General features: G+C 40.2%; 1 protein-coding gene across 2 annotated transcripts in view; it reads left to right on the forward strand.

The window, feature by feature from the left end:
* The window catches only part of LOC125882065 (cadherin-18), a 134,273-nt gene that overhangs the window by 88,482 nt on the left and 25,561 nt on the right, over positions 1-20,230 (forward strand). For both annotated transcript variants that reach the window (XM_049565702.1, XM_049565703.1), the window contains exons 7-9: positions 1,288-1,541; positions 8,957-9,093; positions 17,972-18,093. In XM_049565702.1, coding sequence (XP_049421659.1) covers positions 1,288-1,541; positions 8,957-9,093; positions 17,972-18,093 — 513 coding nt within the window. The remainder of the gene's footprint in view (positions 1-1,287; positions 1,542-8,956; positions 9,094-17,971; positions 18,094-20,230) is intronic.

Consider the following 20,230-nt stretch of genomic DNA (forward strand, 5'->3'; position numbering starts at 1 on the left):
TGAACTCCCAGCAAACAAGGTGACATGATGAACAATGCAGCTAGGAGCTAACGTTAGGCTAACTTAAGCTAACGTTAGCTAGAGATGTTAAAGATAACTTTATATTTCTTTCCAGCAAAGTGACAATATGTTGCCTCAAACATGATGTTGACTTACCTTAGAACAGATGTAGACATCCTTGTTAATCTTATTCACGTTGAGTTGATGTTGTGGTCTAACGTTACCGCACAACTTTATCCAAAGGAGACACTTTTCTCGGTTGAGATTTGGTTTAAAGTGTAAAAAATACACCTCATCGCCCAGCCTCTCAGGATACCTTGTGTCGGAGTTGCATGTACCCCATGCACACCGTTTGACCATTTTTAAACTTCAAATCTCAGAAAAAAACTGATAAAACTGAACAAAACTGACTTTCTGTAATGCATTTCAATGGACGTCCAGGCAGAGAATGTCCGAGTGTATGGGAATGGCTATACGCACTGTGATTGGCTCATCGCGTTTGAGGGCGGGGCTTAACCATAGGTCAGTTATCTGTTGGAGACCCCTCAGTTGGCTGAGATTGCTTCAAGTTGAGCAGTCGTTGCTAGTCATTGTGCTGTGCAGGGTACTTCTGGGGATGTTTCAATCCCCAGATTTTGCTGCAGAATGAGCGGTTCTGGCTTGAATGATACTCTTTGATACAAGCAGCTGCAGTCACAATGCAGTGGCAGTAAGCAGGAGAGATTGCACCATAAGTCCCTGAGATAACATTATCATCTCTCTTCTGCTCAGAGGTGGTGAATTGTCCTCAAAAATGTTGTTGCACATTTTCCGTCGTTAACGCAGTTAGCTTGTTTACTATATTTCATGAATGCCACTGTCAAATTGAACATCCCGCTGAGCCCATTCAAACTTTAAAACTGTATATGAAAAAAAGAGAACTGTCCAATGTCCATATTGAAAAGCCTGGTTCAAGTAACATCGTTCTGAGTTGGGTACAGCCGTAGTCACAAGTGCAAGCCTCTTGTCCATAAGTTGATGCACGCTTCCTTCTGTGCTGTGATATGGCTGGAGGGCAGGGGTAAAATGTCCCTTTAAAATTAAACTTTAGTTGTACAAACTTAAAATTTTGCTTATTTTTGTCCAGTTTGTCCAACTGACACATTACTGCGAAGTGATGATAGGTGTTTCTTGTGTAGACTTGCAGGAGAAACTGCAACAGATACTTTATCTATCCTGATAAAGTGTACCTACTTTGTACCATAACTGTTCTAATTATATTTCCCAATGGTGCCTTTATCCCAACAGCCCCTGAACTACGAGAGAAAGAAGACCTACACTCTCCACATTGAGGGCATGAATACACATGTGGATCCTCGTTTTTCTTATCTTGGCTCTTTCAAAGACACCGCTACCCTTAAAATCACAGTTGGGGATGTGGACGAAGCCCCCATTTTTTCCATAGATCATTACATCCTGGATGTATATGAGAACTCACCGAGTGGCACGGAGGTGGGCGTTGTAACGGCTCGAGATCCTGACAGCAGGAACAGTCCTGTCAGGTAAGACACTTCAACTCCTACATATACAATCTGCCGAAATGATTACAAGTATTCAGAGGCAAAGCAGGTCTGTGGGCACACTGTCTTATTAGTTGTGCATCACTGGATATAATTGAAGATCTACAGTTTTTCTTGTTAAGAAATATGACAAGCCCACTGCGAAAGCAAAGGGTAAGAGAGGACGCTGCTAATATTATGAGACTTATTTTGTGGCTCAGCGCTCTTTCAGATGTGACCGGCAGCCAGTGTAACTGTCACTTTGTCAACCAATTTGTTGCCAAAAACTTAATATATTTTTTGAAACATATCAGTCTTTGCCAGATGGATTCATAGACATTTCCAGAGAGGCTGGTTACCATATCTACTCAGATTAGCTTAGTTGCTGAAGCATACTTTTGCCATGCAAGAATTTTGATAATGAGAATCAAGTACATCTTTGCCAAACTGGTCACAGCCCATCAGAAACTGCTTGCTTATTTATTCATCTTTTGATCCCAGTTTCTTTTCTGGCATTCAGGTTTACCAGGGAGACATCTTTTGCTGCAAAAACCGAGGTGCTTTAGATTTGCCCCTTGAGGTTTAAGTCAACTAATAAGATTATTTCTGCCTCCAAGAAATGTTTGTCTAACTAAAACTGCAATTTGCATGTCATATCTCTGCCCCATATAATTGTACCTTTTGTAGATAAGCATTTGAAGCTCTTACTTGGCACTGCACATATATATCAAAATGTGCTTATGTAAAACTGCATGATTTGTAATGCATGTTTGACGTATGCAGCAGCCCATTATTTTTGTCTTTGAGTACCATATGACAGCTTTCTAAATATTGAGTGAGAATGTTTCAGGTGACTACCTCTATAGAGGGTACTGTTAAATAGGTTAAAGAATGTACTGCATTTTGTTTGACAGCCTCTTTTTGCTCCTGCTTCTATACTTACCCTTAATGTTTCGCACACCCGCTAAAAATCAGCAATATGCGTAGTGAGTCCGTCACATTTTTTGACATCATCAGATAGATGGTTATTTTGTCTGCAAGTCTGTGAGGTAACCCGAGGCAATACAGCTGCTTAGCATATTTGTATGCACTCTAAACAAATGCTTGTGAACTGTTGAAAAAAAAAGATTGATATTACCCTTAGGCAGTGGAGTAATCCTAGGTTTTCACTCCACACAGGTAGCTCATTTCATGACATTACACTCGAGCAACGCTGCACTGCTTGTATTAATTTGAATTCCCTCAATAGCCTCGGCGGACATGATGGAGTAGCTGTAAACATGGAACTCCTCATGAGATGAAGTTTTGCTGATTTATCAATAATCTTCTGTGGCTATTACATTACAAACCTTGCCATAGGCTGTGAAGCCCTGGGGTTTTTCTAAAAAGCATTAAACACAGGGACTCATGACCATACTGTCCTCCTCGCTTTGGTGAGATGAGCTTTGTGGTTCTTGGTGAATGATGTTCAATTTAAAATGGGAGGACACAGGGTAAAAATATCTGCGCTATACATGTCAGAATCATAGGACTCTGTGAGAGGTTTGTTGTAAATAAGAGGGTAATCTCCATATGAAAGAGTTTCCTCGCTCCCCTTGTGGGATACCTCCTCCTCGACCATTCCTACAGTACATCACACCCAATGTTCCAATGTTCACCACATAAAGAAGAAGGCAGCGGGAGGTATCTCCATGACAGCCACTTGAACCCAGAGAAAAAAGCTAAACAACTGTGCCGCTGCTCCCCGTGTTGCTATCAGAATGCAGAATGCAGCAGGGATCAGTATTTGGCTCTCTTTGATCATCAGAAGACTGCCCGTGCATGCAATGAAATAAACATGTTATTGAAGTGACATTTCAAATGTTGGCTTGAAATTGACAGCTAAATAGCCAAACAAAGTCTTGATGGCTCATTACCTCTTGTTGCTCTTATACATTATCATAATCATAATCAGCGCAATTGTGAAAACTTCTTGGCTTGGTTACTTTGAAGCACTGCATGGATTCTAGTCAGGCCCGTCTTCAGCTTGTATTAACTGACAATTTTCCTTGTCTTTAAGTGTAACCAGGTGAAATATTACATAAACTGAATATTGACAGGATAACAATGAAATGCCAGGAAAAACTATCAAACAAGACACTTGATTAGACCAAAGTTTTCACATAATTTAAATATTCTGCAGAAAAATCTAAAAAAAAAAAAAAGAGCTACTTTTTAAAAGCAGATTGGGCATTTAAAGGAAAAGTTCACCTTAGAATACAACTATTCATGATCCTCAGAGGATTGTATAAATCCCAAAAGGGCTGAAAAATGAAGCCAACACAGAAGTGCCAAAAACTGCAGTTCTTTATACATTCACTTTAGGCTGGCTCCAGAGGGGTTTTTATTTAACTCACCTGTTTACATTTGAATCAGGACTTAAACTACAACATTCTGAACACTCCACCACTTCAGCTAATAACAGGAAATCTCTAATACTAATGACTAAGGAACATCATCCTTAGCTACATTTTGAGAAGTCAGCCTAGCATGCTAACGTGCTAACATGCTAATGCTAGAACATATGGAACTGACAAAGACATACAAGTTAAAAGTGGGTTTATTTACCAGTGTGATGCGAATTTAGTGTAGAAATACTGACAAATACGCACATCAGGTCCAATTCAAATCATCCGCGTTACTGTGTTCCATTTTTGTGAATGAGGCCTAATAAGTATACCCCCAAATACTGCCTATGTCCAAACAGGTTTTTGTTGTGTGGACTGGGCAGAGAATGTCAAAGGTGATATCTTTAACTCCACACTACATAAGATAATCAGACCCCAAATTTGATGCTAACTTTTGTGGCTAGCTCTGTTTCATGACCGAAAGTGCACATCAGCTGTGTTACTATCCTCAGTAGCCCCTTTTACACTGCCAGATTTTCAGCGAATGTTGGGCCATTTTGCCAGCAAGCTGCGAGCATTTAGACACACAGAGCCGGATTGGCAAGTTGATCCGAGGTGCCCAATTTTCCACCGCGTAGGGGTAAACATATTGGTGGAACCTTTTTGGTTTAAAAACAACAAGGTGCCCTTCCGCCATGGGAGAGGCTGTTGATGACTTGTGGGAGGAGCTGTTGATGATGCTGCACGTGCGACCCACTAGTGGTGGATAAACAGGAAACAGCTGATAGCAGGAATGAGCAGCTAGTAGCAAGAGGGAAACGCAAACCTGACAGACACTGTAAAGATGAGCAACTGGGGAGACAAGGAATTGCGCACCCTCCTTGCCCTCGCAGACGAAGAGGCCATTAACTGTCAGATGACAGGAACAGTGAAGGACAGGCCAACTTATGAGAGAATCGCTGAAGGACTGACCAGCCGGGGCTTCCCTCGGAGTATGTCACTGTTTGCATCACACGCTGAGCTACATGTTTTGTTACTTGCTCACGCCCCCCATTGCCCCGAAAAGGCACATTCTGTATGAGCAAAAGTAAGTAGGTGGCATTTTGCTGCACTCCCAGATTTTGTTTTTATACTGCCAATGCTGAAAAAAGACTGATTGGACTTTCCTGCAAATTTGCACAATTCCTATTTAAAAAGGGCTAGTGTTACCAGCTGCTGGGCAATCTCAAGCCATAAGCTATGTTGTCCATTGGTTGTTAAAGTAGTCTTTGCAGTGTTTATCATACAATATTGGGTACTGAGAAAATAAATTGACAGAACATTGCCCCATTTTCACAGCAAGAGCTATGACCAGGAAGTATGACATCAGTTCAGCAGACAGAATTTTGCTGAAATGGTCTGATGGTCTGTCAGAATATTTTTTCCACCTGTGTAAATGTTCTGCAGGAGTGTGCAAGTATTCATAAGAACCCACAAACTTGGCTTTTATAAATTTCCGTGCAGATTTTTCATACGATAATCCCTACTTGGTGCGAAACAGCTTTTAAGCTTAAATATGCTTTTCCAGGCTGCATATAAGTGATTATGCATGATTTTTAGAAATGTCTCGTGTACTTGTACACAAAAGTAAATTTTTTATTTTTTTTCCATCTCACACCCACCTCCCAACAGACGGTTAGATCAGCCAGTCAGCTGTTAAGATTTTGAAAGCGCACAGCAAGGAACAGTTAAGTTTCCTTTTTTATCCATCTAAAAACTTTGTTTTTGTGTTGAGTAATAAGCATAACCACCTCACTGGGCTGCAGTACTGTATGCTCTTAGTCATATTGACATTCAGTGCACTGCATTGCAGGATCTGCAATGAAAAAAGTAGCTATTACCGTACATATGGAATTATGAAAACAACATACAGTGAATCTGGTTGTTTGACATTTTCTGCAATCAAGCTGTTCTGGAAAATAATCATCACATGATGTAACATCTTGTACTTTTGGCTAGTTATCTGCAGAAATAAGGAAATAAACGACCAAAAAAACAAACTTAACAACAAACAAGATTTATCACCAGTAGCAGTAATTAAAGTGTTTTTCAGTGTATTTTTCTCCACAAGCTATAAAATAACATGTTTTTCCTCTTGAAAAAGCTAATGCTTAGCACCTAAACACACACTTTTACTGCTGAAAAGCCTTCATGATCTTATGAGCCTGAGCATTTAATAAATCATGACAACATTTCAACTGAGGGTGCTGGGTACACTTCTAAGTAATCCAAGATAATAAAAAAAAAAAAAAAAACAACTGTTCATTATTTCAAATAAATGCAATCCTTGCATGATTATCCCTATACCATTTCCATCTCTCATGTCAATTGAAAATTGTCGACTTAGGCTATATTACTCAGGAGAGTGAATGCCGGATTAAAGGTGTAAATAGGTCATTAAGAGATAAATTAGGGAATACACAGTCAATGCTCATTTCGTGCTTGAACTCACGAGGGGAACAGCTGAGCCCGTTTCTGCTTTGTATTCCACAGGCTGCTTTGCTTCTAGTTTGATAACAGCGTTGCTAGAAAGCCATTACAACAGTGTAAACATTGCCAGCAGAACATCGCCTTTTGTCATTATTAAATATTGAAGATAATTGCTCTTGACTTAGAAATATGTCATTTCAGAACATTCTGTCAAGACCTTAAGTCCATTTAAAAGCAGTAGGGATTATTCTATTTGTGTGTTTTAGAGGTGGGATGAGACTTTGAAAATCACAGAAGCATAATAACATCCCCTTTGGCTTGTGCTGCGTCTGCACTTCATTCATATCACTGCATGGTTTTGGTTGACTGCATCTCTTATCATTAATGTAGGTTTGATACATTTTGTTGCCAAATATGATAAAAAACAAAAGTAAGTCGATAAGTGTTTTCTAACGCCTCAATAGGTGTGTTGAACCACAGCCAGGGCATAAAACGCATCAAGTACCTGCAAAGTGTTTTTGAGGCATTTACTTAGTACTATTTGGCTTATTTGGCACTAGTTTGAAACAATGGTGAGTTTACTTATAATGAGCAGTGATTTTTTTAGTCTGTGAAAACAGTTGTAGAATATGTTCTGTGGTTTTAAAGAAACTTTCCAGTGATGGAAAAAAGAAACCCTATCTCAGGTTTAGTTTCACTGTCATCGGCATAAAATTGTTCGTAGGATATCCCACGAATTAGCACCCCATAACTTCCTAAATATTACATAATTAACATTAACTTACATAAGTGAAGTTTAGGCAAGTCAAGTTACTGTGGTTAAGAAAGGTTTAGGAAAAGAAATAGGGTAAGGATCTTAAAATGACTCAGATTCACTCAGACTTCACACAGTTCTGAACACCAGTCTCCTTGGGCAAAGTTTTGTGTTTTGTGACCCATCCACTGCCCAAACCAGTCTCCTAACTAGACTATTTAACACCACTTCCATTTTTTACTTCGGTCAAGTTATGCATGGAATACGGACTAGATACTGGTTAATTACTCTTCATAGGAAAATGTACTAACAGTGCATGAGACTGTTGGTGTAAGCCTGCCATTGGCTGGCTATTTCAGTCCGCATTCTAATCCCCTTCTGCTATCTGCATGCTACCATTTTTTGAGGGCACCATGACTGTATCCTGGCCTATTCCAGCCAACATTTGTATGTAGGGCCCATGTGGGTAGCAAATGGGCTGAAAAAATCGGCCCTATATGGGATTGTCCATGGGTTCCATATGTCTTAAAGCCAATAACCCACGAGTGGGTTTACCCAAGTGGGCCTCACGCTGGTTACACTAGGGCTACCTGGGTATCAAATGGATATGGGCCCAAAATGGGCACCTAACTGTCGGCCACCTGGGTAAACCCCACTTGTGGGCAATTGGCATGACGCCAATATGGAATCTGTGTACAATCCCATATAGGGCCCATGTTTAAACCCATTTACTATCCACAATGGCCTGCATAGACATGTTTGCTGTGTAGCACTGCCCAAGATGATCATGATTGGTTTAGAGAATTACAAACAATCCAGAGCATGTTTTCCTGTATACCAGAAAGATAATGGGTGCCTTTAGTAACCTTTCTTTAGTGCTAACATGCAAGACAACTATCTTGGGTTGAGCTTGGAGACTGCTTACTACTAACAGAAGTGAGTTGAAAGGTAATTTCTACTAAGCAGGGAGGGTTGAACTAAATTATGCTTATAGTTGCATTAGGAAAATTCCACACCCTGTATTTTTGGGGCGTATCTCAGTAGGTGTGAAGCAGGTCTTAAACAAGTCAAAATGTAGTGATCAATAATTTTTAGGTTGTACAGGCCAGTGTAAAGTCAGTAAAAATACAGCACTTGTTGATATTTTTTCCTTTATGAAGTAGATCAAGAAAGCTAATCAAATACAGATGGATAGCCTACATAATTAAGATACTAACAATCTCCCACTCTCCTTCTCTGCCTTACCCTACCCTCTGTCCCAGGGTGGACAAATTAAGTGACCTTGCTAAAAAAGCTAGCTCACTAAATTTTCACCTACAGTATGTGCAACTTTCGCAGAGATCTCAGTGTTTTTTCAGGAGGCACAGCAAGCACTTCATCCTGTAATTGTTGTCTTTTCTAGATATTTTTAGAAAAAGTGTGGCCAGATGTGGTCAGGTATTGTCGCTGAAAGCTGCTGCCTTTTGTTTTTGATTTTGCTCCATCATCATCATCACATCGTGGTCCAAAGACAGGTTGTGCTTATTTTTCTTCCAGGCAGCAAACAATTTGGCATCTGGAGTAGAGATGCTCCTTGCCTGCATTTTGAGTAGACTGGTTTTAAGGAAGGTATAAATAGCAGATGTAGCAGAGGGAAAGTAGATTACTGGCTCAAAAATATACTTGAGTAAAAGATAAAGGTAAAAGAAGAAGAAAAAGGCTTTTCTTACTCATGTGCATTAGTTGTCACACATTACTAACCACCCTTTTTTCCATCACTGCATTTTTTGCTGTGCATATATGAGATCATATTTATCTTCCCTCAATAGGTACTTCTTGGACAGCAAAGAGGAGGGCGTACGGTACTTCAGAATCGACGAAAGCAGTGGACTTATACGGACGACACAGCCTCTGGATCGAGAAGACATGGCTTGGCACAACATCACTGTGATGGCCTCGGAGGTTGGTAGGTACCCAGGTTGCTTTCCATAAACAGAATGTTTACAAGTGGGCGAGTAAACGTAATGCACCTGCTGCGACTGTTTGTTCTTATGTGAGTGTTCATGAGCAAGCAGATGAAAGTTTCCTTGAGTTCTGAATTCTTTGCCATGTTGACATGATTTGTACTCCCTATTGTACAAACAGATTATGATTTAATGTTCATCTTGGAAAGTTCATGAAAGTCTAGAGACTTGGAGAGTCTCAGTGCTAATATGAAAAACCAATTTTATTGTAATAATAGACCCACAATTTCACCACATTTACAGGCACTTTATCTTAGAAAACAAGCAGACATGGAGGTTCACACCTATTTACAGTATACTGTGCATATACCCTCGGACATATGAATATTTAAAACACCCAGGGTACATTTCTCCTGTGTTGGACACCTTCAGGGACTGTAGTAAACACATGAAATACTATTATCCAGTTGCCTGAGAGAGACGGTTAAAGGAGATTGCTCTTTCTCTCCACACTCATCTTGTTTAGCCCAGAGCTAATGAGAGACATTATAAATCGTTACCAGAATTGCATTGAAATCATGGGTGAGCCTCGTGCCACAGCGGCATGATTGAAAGAATAGAAATTAAAAGAAAAATAATAATGATAGGTACTATAGTTCTATCCACAGGCTGCTTTTTTCCCTCTCTCACAAGATAACGAGACACCCTGAGGGGATCATATAGTCAGAGAGCAGTCCAGGTTCAAAATCATAGCGTGTAAAATTGGAGTCAAAATCAATAGCAACAAAAGGAACGTTCCATAAAAAGAGACGACTATATGAATCTGCGCCGCACACTCTCCCTTTACCTACAGAATAAAAGTAGCAGCACCATTTGGGCGCTGAACAGATTCTCTTCTGATATTCACTTCAGTGTTTTGATCAAAGACACTTCACCGGGATGCACGTTAACGGACACACATCCACCGCAGCTGTGCTCTCAGTCTTAGCCTAACAATCACTCCACAGTTCTAAGAAACACACTTTAGGAGAAAAAAAAAATGCACAACAAGAGCTGTAAGGGTTCACAAAAACTGCAATAAGCAGCTGTCGCCTGCAGCTATTCAGCTAACCAGTTCAGTGTCACTACTTTCTCTTTGATCATTCCTCTAACTCTAACGAGTCTCCTAAATTGTATTTCAGGATCACAGTATAGAGACTGTACACAGCCCAGTCCAAATGAGTGCTTGTATTCTGCTTATTCTCTTGACTAAAGACCAGCAAGGCTCATGTCTTTGTCACAGAATGACTTTGTTTGTCTTAGAGAGTAATATACTTTAATAATAATAATAAATTTTATTTGTTGGCGCCTTTCTGAGCACCTAAGGACACCTTACAAAAAAGACATACAAAAATACCAATAATACAACGTTAAAAATAGATAAAATACATGACAGAAAATTAAACCGGATAGGCAAGTCTGAACAGATGGGTTTTAAGCTGTGATTTAAATTGTCCAATGGAGTCAATCTGACGGATATGGGGGGCAGAGAGTTCCAGAGTCTGGGTGCAGAGCTTTATTTATTTGGGTTATGCTGTGAAAATATCTCACTTCAGATATTCACATTATTACAGGAAATTCTTAAATATCCATCCCTGGGCACAATGGTGCACTTCATTGCGCTGTTTAATCCCTATATCCACCCAATTTTTCAGAGCAGCAAGATATTTTAATAGCATTATTAACAGCAATATCACAATCACTTACAGTATTTAAACACAGCCCAATACCAGATGAGTTAATAGTGAAATTAACAATTCAAGTCTGTAGAAAACAAGGAGGAAGGAGATCATTTGCATATTGATTAGAATGTATTCAGATATGTTAGAGTGTATTTTTCTTATAATTGACTACAAAATCAAATTAGTCCCAATTGTTTCAATGTCCTTTCCTACATTGAAAATTAATTAAATCAATGCAGGCCCCGCTAACTTCAGGAATTGCTATCAGGTAACTTGGGTAATTTGTAATCACAATTAGGCAAATCTCTCGCCGACCGACAGAGGTGCTGCATGCTAATGTTTCTTTATCTCCTCACCTCTCCTTGGTATTCAAGGATACAGTTACATGCCAAGACACTGTCAAAAGGCAGAATGATAAATTCTGACCACTCAGAATGACCAAGGACACAGAGTGTCATGGACACTAAGCACCCTGCACAGATTGCTGCAGCATCTTAAAGCCCAAACAGCTTTCTTATGATACAGTAGGTGTAATGTCAAACATTACTAATGCATGGAAACCTTTATGCCCACAGTAAATAAAAATCTTGAAATGTTAATTTAATAGACTGTCGCACCTGCGTGACTTTCTCCTATCCAAGGAAGTTTTTGCTGAGCAGGCATGCTATTTTTCTGCATTGTAAGGCTACACACTCTGTACTGTATTACTGTAAAAGAAACTCACACCTGGAAGCTACCCAGCGAAACCAGTCTTCCTCTCCTGGGGACTGAAGTACCTCATGGCTTGAGGGCATACTTGCCACCCAGAGTTTCAACAAAAACAAAAAGGTCTGACCACTTAACTCCTATTTTATATTCTCTTGACTGGTTCCCAATAAAACAAAGAATTGATTTTGAAATACTCCTTACTGTTTTAAATGTTTTGATGGTTTAGCTCCTTCCTATGTCGCTGACATGCTCACAGATTACACATGAGAGAGATCTCTTAGATCACTGAATCTAACTGAATCTAACTCTAATTGAACTATGGTGTGCTGCAACTGTTCTCTTTTAGCAAATTAAAATGTATCGCAAGCTTTTAGTTAGGTTTTAAAGTATATTTTATTTATTTTAGGAATTAGTATTATTATTGTTATTATCTCCCCTTTTTAAGAATAATGATAATAATAGTACCCTACTGTTTTCTTTGTTTTATCATGTCCTGCTGGTTATGTGTCCATGTCACTGGTCCGACATCCTATTAGTCCAACGGTCCATGGTGCTGAACGGCTCCCGGCGGGCGTATTTCTACCTTGATGGTGCACCGTGACCGGCTCTGGGGCAGCTGGGAAAGGCTTGAGGCGAAGCAGGCTTACGGCTTATGTGTTTACCAATTTCTTTTTCATTGTAACCCACACCATGATCTTTTCCTAACCCTAACCAAGTGGTTTTTGTGCCTAAACCTAACCAGACCTTAACCACATGGCATCATGATGATTTCGGAAAACAACGGGACTTCGGAACAATGGGTTTAATATGGTCGGACCAATGGGCTGTCGGACCAATGGGCAGTTCCCCTGGTTATTATAAATGTAATACTTAGTTATCTTATATGATATTTTACGTTTGTCATGTGTAATGTATCTTAAGCACATTGAGTTCACACGTGTCGTATAGAATGTGCTCTATAAATGTGCTCTTGACCCTCAAGAAATCAAAAATAAGGTGGATTTCTGAACAAAAGTGTGGGCTCTGGGGGTCCTCATCTGAAAAAGTTAAGTTTCAGAGACTTTGTTACCTGCATGCTGGTGACTTCTAAAGAATGAAGAAAACAAAATAATAAGTACACTGCAACAGCAATTTTGTGTTTAATTCTTTTAATTTCACTTTTAATTCTCAGGAAGGAATACAGAATTCTCTGGAATTCTGGTGTGAACTTGCATTAATCTCTAGCATAACTCATACTCATCAGTTTTTATCCAGTCATTTATTTCACTGCACCTCATGACTCCATTTAACAGAAACCTTTAGAAGTTCCCATACGGAAAGCAAAGCCTTACCAAGACATCTGAAATTTGCACAAGGTTCAAAGTCAAGGCTCAAGATTTGCAGATGCTGTTGACAAGAGCAGGGGCTAATATGTGCCAAAATGAACTGATTAAGAGTCTGGTTTTTGGATCCGGAGAGTGTGATGTTAGAAAAAACTGAGATGTGCTAACAGCAAGGGAAGGCATTGTGTCAACTCAGTTATTAAAGCACAGTCCTGCTCAACAATTTGGTATTTAGACCTTAATGAATGTATTAGAGATATACGCTAGAGACTAAGATGCAGCAGCTACTACGTACGGACAATGAGGCTTCTATAGAAAACCAGTGGGGTAGACAAAATGTCAAATAAATCATCACGGAAACCACAGTTTGCTGCGATTTTCATGTCAGAACATCAACGAACACCACTGACCACTCGGTGAGTTTCATGGCTTTGCAAACGAACATTTAGGTGGTTTTAGGACAGGTTGACACATGGTCATAGGCAGCAGTGTTAAGTCAGGCAGGGGAAAGCCAAATTCTCCAAAAATGAGCAGTCGTCACTTTTTTGGTCTTCACCACTCTGTTTCATCATAAACAACTGAGAAATGGGGCTCAAAGTGCAAAATACCGGACTTCTTCTTTAAGGTGGAAACAATGGTATTTAGGGTCCTTAGGCTTTGCTTACACATTTTGTTCAGTGCCAGAAACAGGATATGAAAGCAAAATGGAAAACATAGTGTTACATTTTGTCATAAATTGGGAGAAATATGGGAGAATTGTGACCCTGGGAGGTGACTAGGAGAGGGAAATAAAAAACAGGATTCACCTGGGAAAATTGGAAGGGTTGGCAAATATGGGAGAAGGTTGAATGCCTTGCTCTAGTGCACTTCAGTGTTATTTCCGCAACGAGAGAACAATCACGGGAAACTTTTACCACTCCAAGTGTTTTTAGGCTATGTATTCTGAGGAAAAAAAACTAGCTTAAAGGGCCAGTGTGTAATATTTGGCATGGTTTATTGTCAATCTGAATCTGAATCTGAATATGCTACCCATTAATATGTTTATACAAGTGTATAATCGCTATAAAATAAAATTCGTTTGGTTTTCGTAGCCTTATAATTATGCTTTTACATATATATATATATATACACAGTACAGGCCAAAAGTTTGGACACACCTTCTCATTCAATGCGTTTTCTTTATTTTCATGACTATTTACATTGTAGATTCTCACTGAAGGCATCAAAACTATGAATGAGCACATGTGGAGTTATGTACTTAACAAAAAAAGGTGAAATAACTGAAAACATGTTTTATACTCTAGTTTCTTCAAAATAGCCACCCTTTGCTCTGATTACTGCTTTGCACACTCTTGGCATTCTCTTGATGAGCTTCAAGAGGTAGTCACCTGAAATGGTTTCCACTTCACAGGTGTGCCTTATCAGGGTTAATTAGTGGAATTTCTTGCTTTATCAATGGGGTTGGGACCATCAGTTGTGTTGTGAACAAGTCAGGTTAATACACAGCCGACAGCCCTATTGGACAACTGTTAAAATTCATATTATGGCAAGAACCAATCAGCTAACTAAAGAAAAACGAGTGGCCATCATTACTTTAAGAAATGAAGGTCAGTCAGTCCGGAAAATTGCAAAAACTTTAAATGTGTCTCCAAGTGGAGTCGCAAAAACCGTCAAGCGCTACAACGAAACTGGCACACGTGAGGACCGACCCAGGAAAGGAAGACCAAGAGTCCCCTCTGCTTCTGAGGATAAGTTCATCCGAGTCACCAGCCTCAGAAATCGCAAGTTAACAGCAGCTCAGATCAGAGACCAGATGAATGCCACACAGAGTTCTAGCAGCAGACCCATCTCTAGAACAACTGTTAAGAGGAGACTGCGCGAATCAGGCCTTCATGGTCAAATAGCTGCTAGGAAACCACTGCTAAGGAGAGGCAACAAGCAGAAGAGATTTGTTTGGGCCAAGAAACACAAGGACTGGACATTAGACCAGTGGAAATCTGTGCTTTGGTCTGATGACTCCAAATTTGAGATCTTTGGTTCCAACCGCCGTGTCTTTGTGAGACGCAGAAAAGGTGAACGGATGGATTCCACATGCCTGGTTCCCACTGTGAAGCATGGAGGAGGAGGTGTGATGGTGTGGGGGTGTTTTGCTGGTGACACTGTTGGGGATTTATTCAAAATTGAAGGCACACTGAACCAGCATGGCTACCACAGCATCCTGCAGCGACATGCCATCCCATCCGGTTTGCGTTTAGTTGGACGATCATTTATTTTTCAACAGGACAATGACCCCAAACACACCTCCAGGCTGTGTAAGGGCTATTTGACCAAGAAGGAGAGTGATGGAGTGCTGCGGCAGATGACCTGGCCTCCACAGTCACCGGACCTGAACCCAATCCAGATGGTTTGGGGTGAGCTGGACCGCAGAGTGAAGGCAAAGGGGCCAACAAGTGCTAAACACCTCTGGGAACTCCTTCAAGACTGTTGGAAAACCATTTCAGGTGACTACCTCTTGAAGCTCATGGAGAGAATGCCAAGAGTGTGCAAAGCAGTAATCAGAGCAAAGGGTGGCTATTTTGAAGAAACTAGAATATACAACATGTTTTCAGTTATTTCACCTTTTTTTGTTAAGTACATAACTCCACATGTGTTCATTCATAGTTTTGATGCCTTCAGTGAGAATCTACAATGTAAATAGTCATGAAAATAAAGAAAACGCATTGAATGAGAAGGTGTGTCCAAACTTTTGGCCTGTACTGTATATGTATATATATATATATATATATATATATATATATACATATATATATATATATATATCAAGGGCCTTGCTTTAGAGGGGTTGCCATCTTGTGCCGCCATGTATGTAAGGCAGTCCGAGCGGACAATCCAGCCAGCCAGAGAACGCGTTTCGCGTGTTTAAATAAACCAACGAAGACAGCGGAAGGAAGGAGGAGGAAACAGCAGAGAGTGTTAGTAGTTCATCAATAGAGAGTAGTGAAAAGTTTTTGTAGTTATAAAGATTGCGAATGGACCACACTTACCACAACGTCATCTGCGAGGAAAAGAAGACGCAACTTCACTCCTTGTGATGCACTCTCTGCAGCGCTTTTCCTCCTGATGATATATCTCCCCAACGATGGTAGCAGTAGCACCGAATCCCATTCTGTGCATTCAGCCTCTCTTCTCACCCGCTCAGCATCAAACACATGGAGTTCCTCATCTGTGTACTCCGGCTCAAACAGGTATGGCTCTGTGTCTGTGTCCGCTACAAGAAACTCTTCAAAATCCCGTTCAAAGTCGTCCATTGCAGCTACTATAGTCCGGAGATATTGCTAGGCTAAATAAACAGCTGAGCTCTGTTTACCGGCTACGCTGTCAGTCAGTGTGCGGGCTGGAGGTTGGTGGAGCAGAGAGGGGAGGGGGGTCCTCACTCGGTATGATAAACGAGAATGTGTGTATGAAGTGTGTCTGTTACGCTAGAAGAGTCAGAGTTTGGGACAGAGTCTTTTACCCCCTGGAGTGTTACCGGAGTTTCTGGAGTCCTCAAATAAACTGGCCTTTTTCCCGAACGCTCCTCTGGTCTCCTGCTCATGAGGGATTCATTACAATATCGTAACATGGTTTAGATTTCTAAATAAACATTCACCTTGTCGCTAGATAGACCTACTCCTGAAAAACTCGTGCGCAAGGCTTTTTGTCCCTACGAGGCCACCATCATTTACCCGACGGGAGGGGTGAGCGAGTGAGCCCTGCATTCTAGAATTTGGCAACTGATGTCACTGTTTTCAACCCATTTTACACACTGGCCCTTTAACCTCCCAATATTGAGAGAATGGGTCCATGTCATTGGTCCGACAGCTCATTGGTCCGACATCCCATTAGTCTGACGGTCCGCGGTGCTGAACGGCTCCCGGCGGGCGTATTTCTGCCTTGATGATGCGCCGCGACCGGCTCTGGTTCAGCTGGGAAAGGCTTGAGGTGAAGCAGGCTCACGGCTTATGTGTTTGTCACTTTATTTTTCATTTTAACCCACACCATGATCTTTTTCTAACCCTTTGTGCCTAAACCTAACCAGACCTTAACCACAGGGCATCATGATGATTTTGGAACAACGGGACTTCGGAACAATGGGTTTAATATGGTCGGAACAATGGAATGTCGGACCAATGGGCTGTTGGACCAGTGGGCAGTTCCCGAGAGAATAAATAAGATCTTTGCTCAGTATTGTTGTTGTTTCATAGGCTCAGACAGGCTCAGATTGTTCCTCTGAGTGTCTGGCAACTCACAGAAAGGATCTCTACAGAGATGTACCTTTCTGTAAAGAGGAAGGTCCTTTGTGATTACCCAGAAACGGCCTCGAAACTGCCATTACCAACCTTACCAGACTCCATTTAAATAAATAGTAATTTTAGCATAGATAGTGTCAGCACATTTTTACATCTAACCGGATGAATTAAGGGTGTATTTTAACAAAACCAGAGGTGGCGATAGTTGGAAGCATGGAGAGACAAACCGAGACAGCTTCCGTGACTTTTATTTTGTTTCTGTTGACTTGACAAATGATGTGTGCTTGATGATAATAAAATAACTGTTTATTAAGACACAGTCTGGTGGGTTTGGCGATAGCAATGTCAAGTCTGTGCCTGGTTAAACAAAAAAGGTCTTACTGTTTCTCCAAAGTTAAAAACACAAAAAAAATGATTATCTAAGTCACCCTCTAAGTGTTAAATCATGTATTTCAAATTATTTCCATGTATTTCAGTGGCATAGGTGGCCAACACTTGATATTAAAATGAGAGGAGGTAAGGCATGTGATTAACATGCTACGAGAGTTTCTCATTCAGCGCAAGGGGCAAATAATGCATCACAGCCAAGCACACCTGCTGGGACAAGAAAATGCTGCACGAAGACGATCAGATGTGCTTTAATATACAAAATTGCCCTCTGCAACGTTGCATCCCTTAGTGCTTTTATAGCTGCAAAGCCTGAGACAAAACCCATAAGCAGTCTAACAAGACGAGCACAGTGTGTCCTAGTTTAACATTACAGTGTTGACACTCTACTTTGTTATTAAAGCTTACATTTGACTTTCATCTTCTTTGTCACTCGTTCTCTCTCTGCCGCAGACAACCCCAGCCTCCTCAGCCATGTTCCTGTTACCGTCCAGGTGCTGGATGTGAACGACAATCCACCAGAAATAGCTACAGACGAGGAGGTCATTGTGTGTGAGAGCTCAAGGCCGGGACAGGTGAGCGTCTAGGATTCACCTAGAAAAATCTGCAACACCTATCTCTGTTCTATTTTTCTCCCTCTATCGCCTCACATATTCAAATCTTTCTACGCCACTGACACACAGAATGTGTTCAGAGTTGTGCATTATCTCCAGTCGCCTCCCTGACTGCATGCATTCTGCACTGAACTATTGTTTCCCTCAGCAGTTTGGGTTGCTCACTGAGAGCTGAGTGGTAAGAAACTGTAAAGGCATTGGAGAGAGCTGCTTAATCATCCCTCATTCAAAATGAGTATCTCAGCAGCAAACCATGACAGCTCTAAATCGAAGCTCATTCCAATTTGCTCTCAGTAGTCTTTGATTCATTCGAATTAAGAAGGTTTTTGAGATATAGAGCAATCAGCAGCATGGAAATGGCTGAAAGGGCGGTTCAGCAAAGGATGATGGAGTAAAGACCGGGAAGACACAACTAAATACATTTTTAATAGTTTCAAGCGAGTGGAAGAAAAGTTTGAATTAAGGTTTGCATTAAATTTGAATTAAGGTTGCATTACAGCCTCAGGGCTCTTGGCCCAGGGGATTAAGTGGGAAGAATAATAATGTTTTGAATGAGACAGTAGCACTCCACCACAAATGACAACATATGTGAAATAATAGAGCTGCTCATTAATGCTTTAGAATCTGTTTGCATTTCAATTTTCATACCACAGACATTCATTTCTGATTGACTGACAGTTGTCCATCAAAATTGTAACAGGACACCAAGTTCTCATTAAGAGTTAAATCTCTGGCATAGTTGAATCAGATTACTTTTAAATTTAGTCAGTTACATCTTTATTTTTATAATTAGTAAAAGAAGACAGTCTAATCTGAATGCTTTTGGATTACTTCAAAATTTAATATTGAAAATACTGCACCTTGTGCTAAAAATGAACCGAGATGAATTTGAGTTTTGCAAATATTCTCAAAACATTTTTGATGCAAATAAAATACAACCCAAAAAAATGTTGGCATTGTACTTTTCTGCAAACCGCTGACACATTACATTAGTACACATAGTGGATATGTTGAAACTTTGTGTTTTAACATCATTGTAGTTAATGTGTGGGTAGCTTTAAGCACAACAACACATGGTTATGGTTAGAAAAGATCATTTTGGGGCTTAAAAAAACAAGCAGTTATGGTGGCACAATCTTGGCTGGAGAAGTCGTTGATGTCTCAGTAAAAAACAATTGCTTTTCAGGACACTATCCCTGGTTGCTAAAAAACAACCGGTTTTGTTATTGTTGGTTTTCTTCAGCTTCTTGGGTGTCTCGCCTAGGTGACACACCATTCACCACCCCAACGTTGATATTTAAGATTCAAGAGGCTTTATTGTCAATTTACAGTTATTTACAGGCATATAGAGAATAGAAACAACGTTTCACTCTGAACTGACCCACGACGCACACAGTGCAAAAGGGTAAGTATAGAATAAAAGCGATAACACAAAATGAAAATAAATAAGAGCAATACAAGTAGTGTAAAGACGTTACTGCAATCAATTCAATATGTAAGAAGCATACAAATGTAACATATTTGTGGCTTGCAAAAATATACCATGTCAATTTTCTTCTGGCAACTGGGCTGATTTTGAAACCGCGTATGTCAGCCGCGTTTTACAGAGAATTGGTTATCATGAAAAAAAAAAAAAAATCTTCATAATTTTAAAAACTGCCATATTTTAAATACCAACCAGGCCTGTAAATCAGTGCTGAAGGCAACTATAACAATATTACAGCAGTAAAAACTGACCTATCCATTTATTAAAATGATGTCACACACCTGATGACAATTTTAACACATCTTATCTTTGCCTCTAGTTGGTGGCCTTGTGATAACTGTAAGGTACAATAACATACACTCAGAAGCTCTTATAAAAAAAAAATATCACACATCATCACCCCTTATGGAAAACAGATTTCCTCATAAATATAGCTTCAGTGATACAAGGAGTAAAATTGTAACCTTATGTTACTGGTAGGGGTGTTATTGTTCACAATCATTTTGATTTAAGCCAAAGTTGGCAGGGACAATTCTCAAATCGGAAATCAAGGTTCAAGATTTGCAAATGGCATTAACAAGAGCAGGTGCTACTATGTGTCGACTAATAAAT

The sequence above is a fragment of the Epinephelus fuscoguttatus genome, linkage group LG21, assembly GCF_011397635.1.
Source record: "Epinephelus fuscoguttatus linkage group LG21, E.fuscoguttatus.final_Chr_v1".
NCBI lineage: Eukaryota > Metazoa > Chordata > Actinopteri > Perciformes > Serranidae > Epinephelus > Epinephelus fuscoguttatus.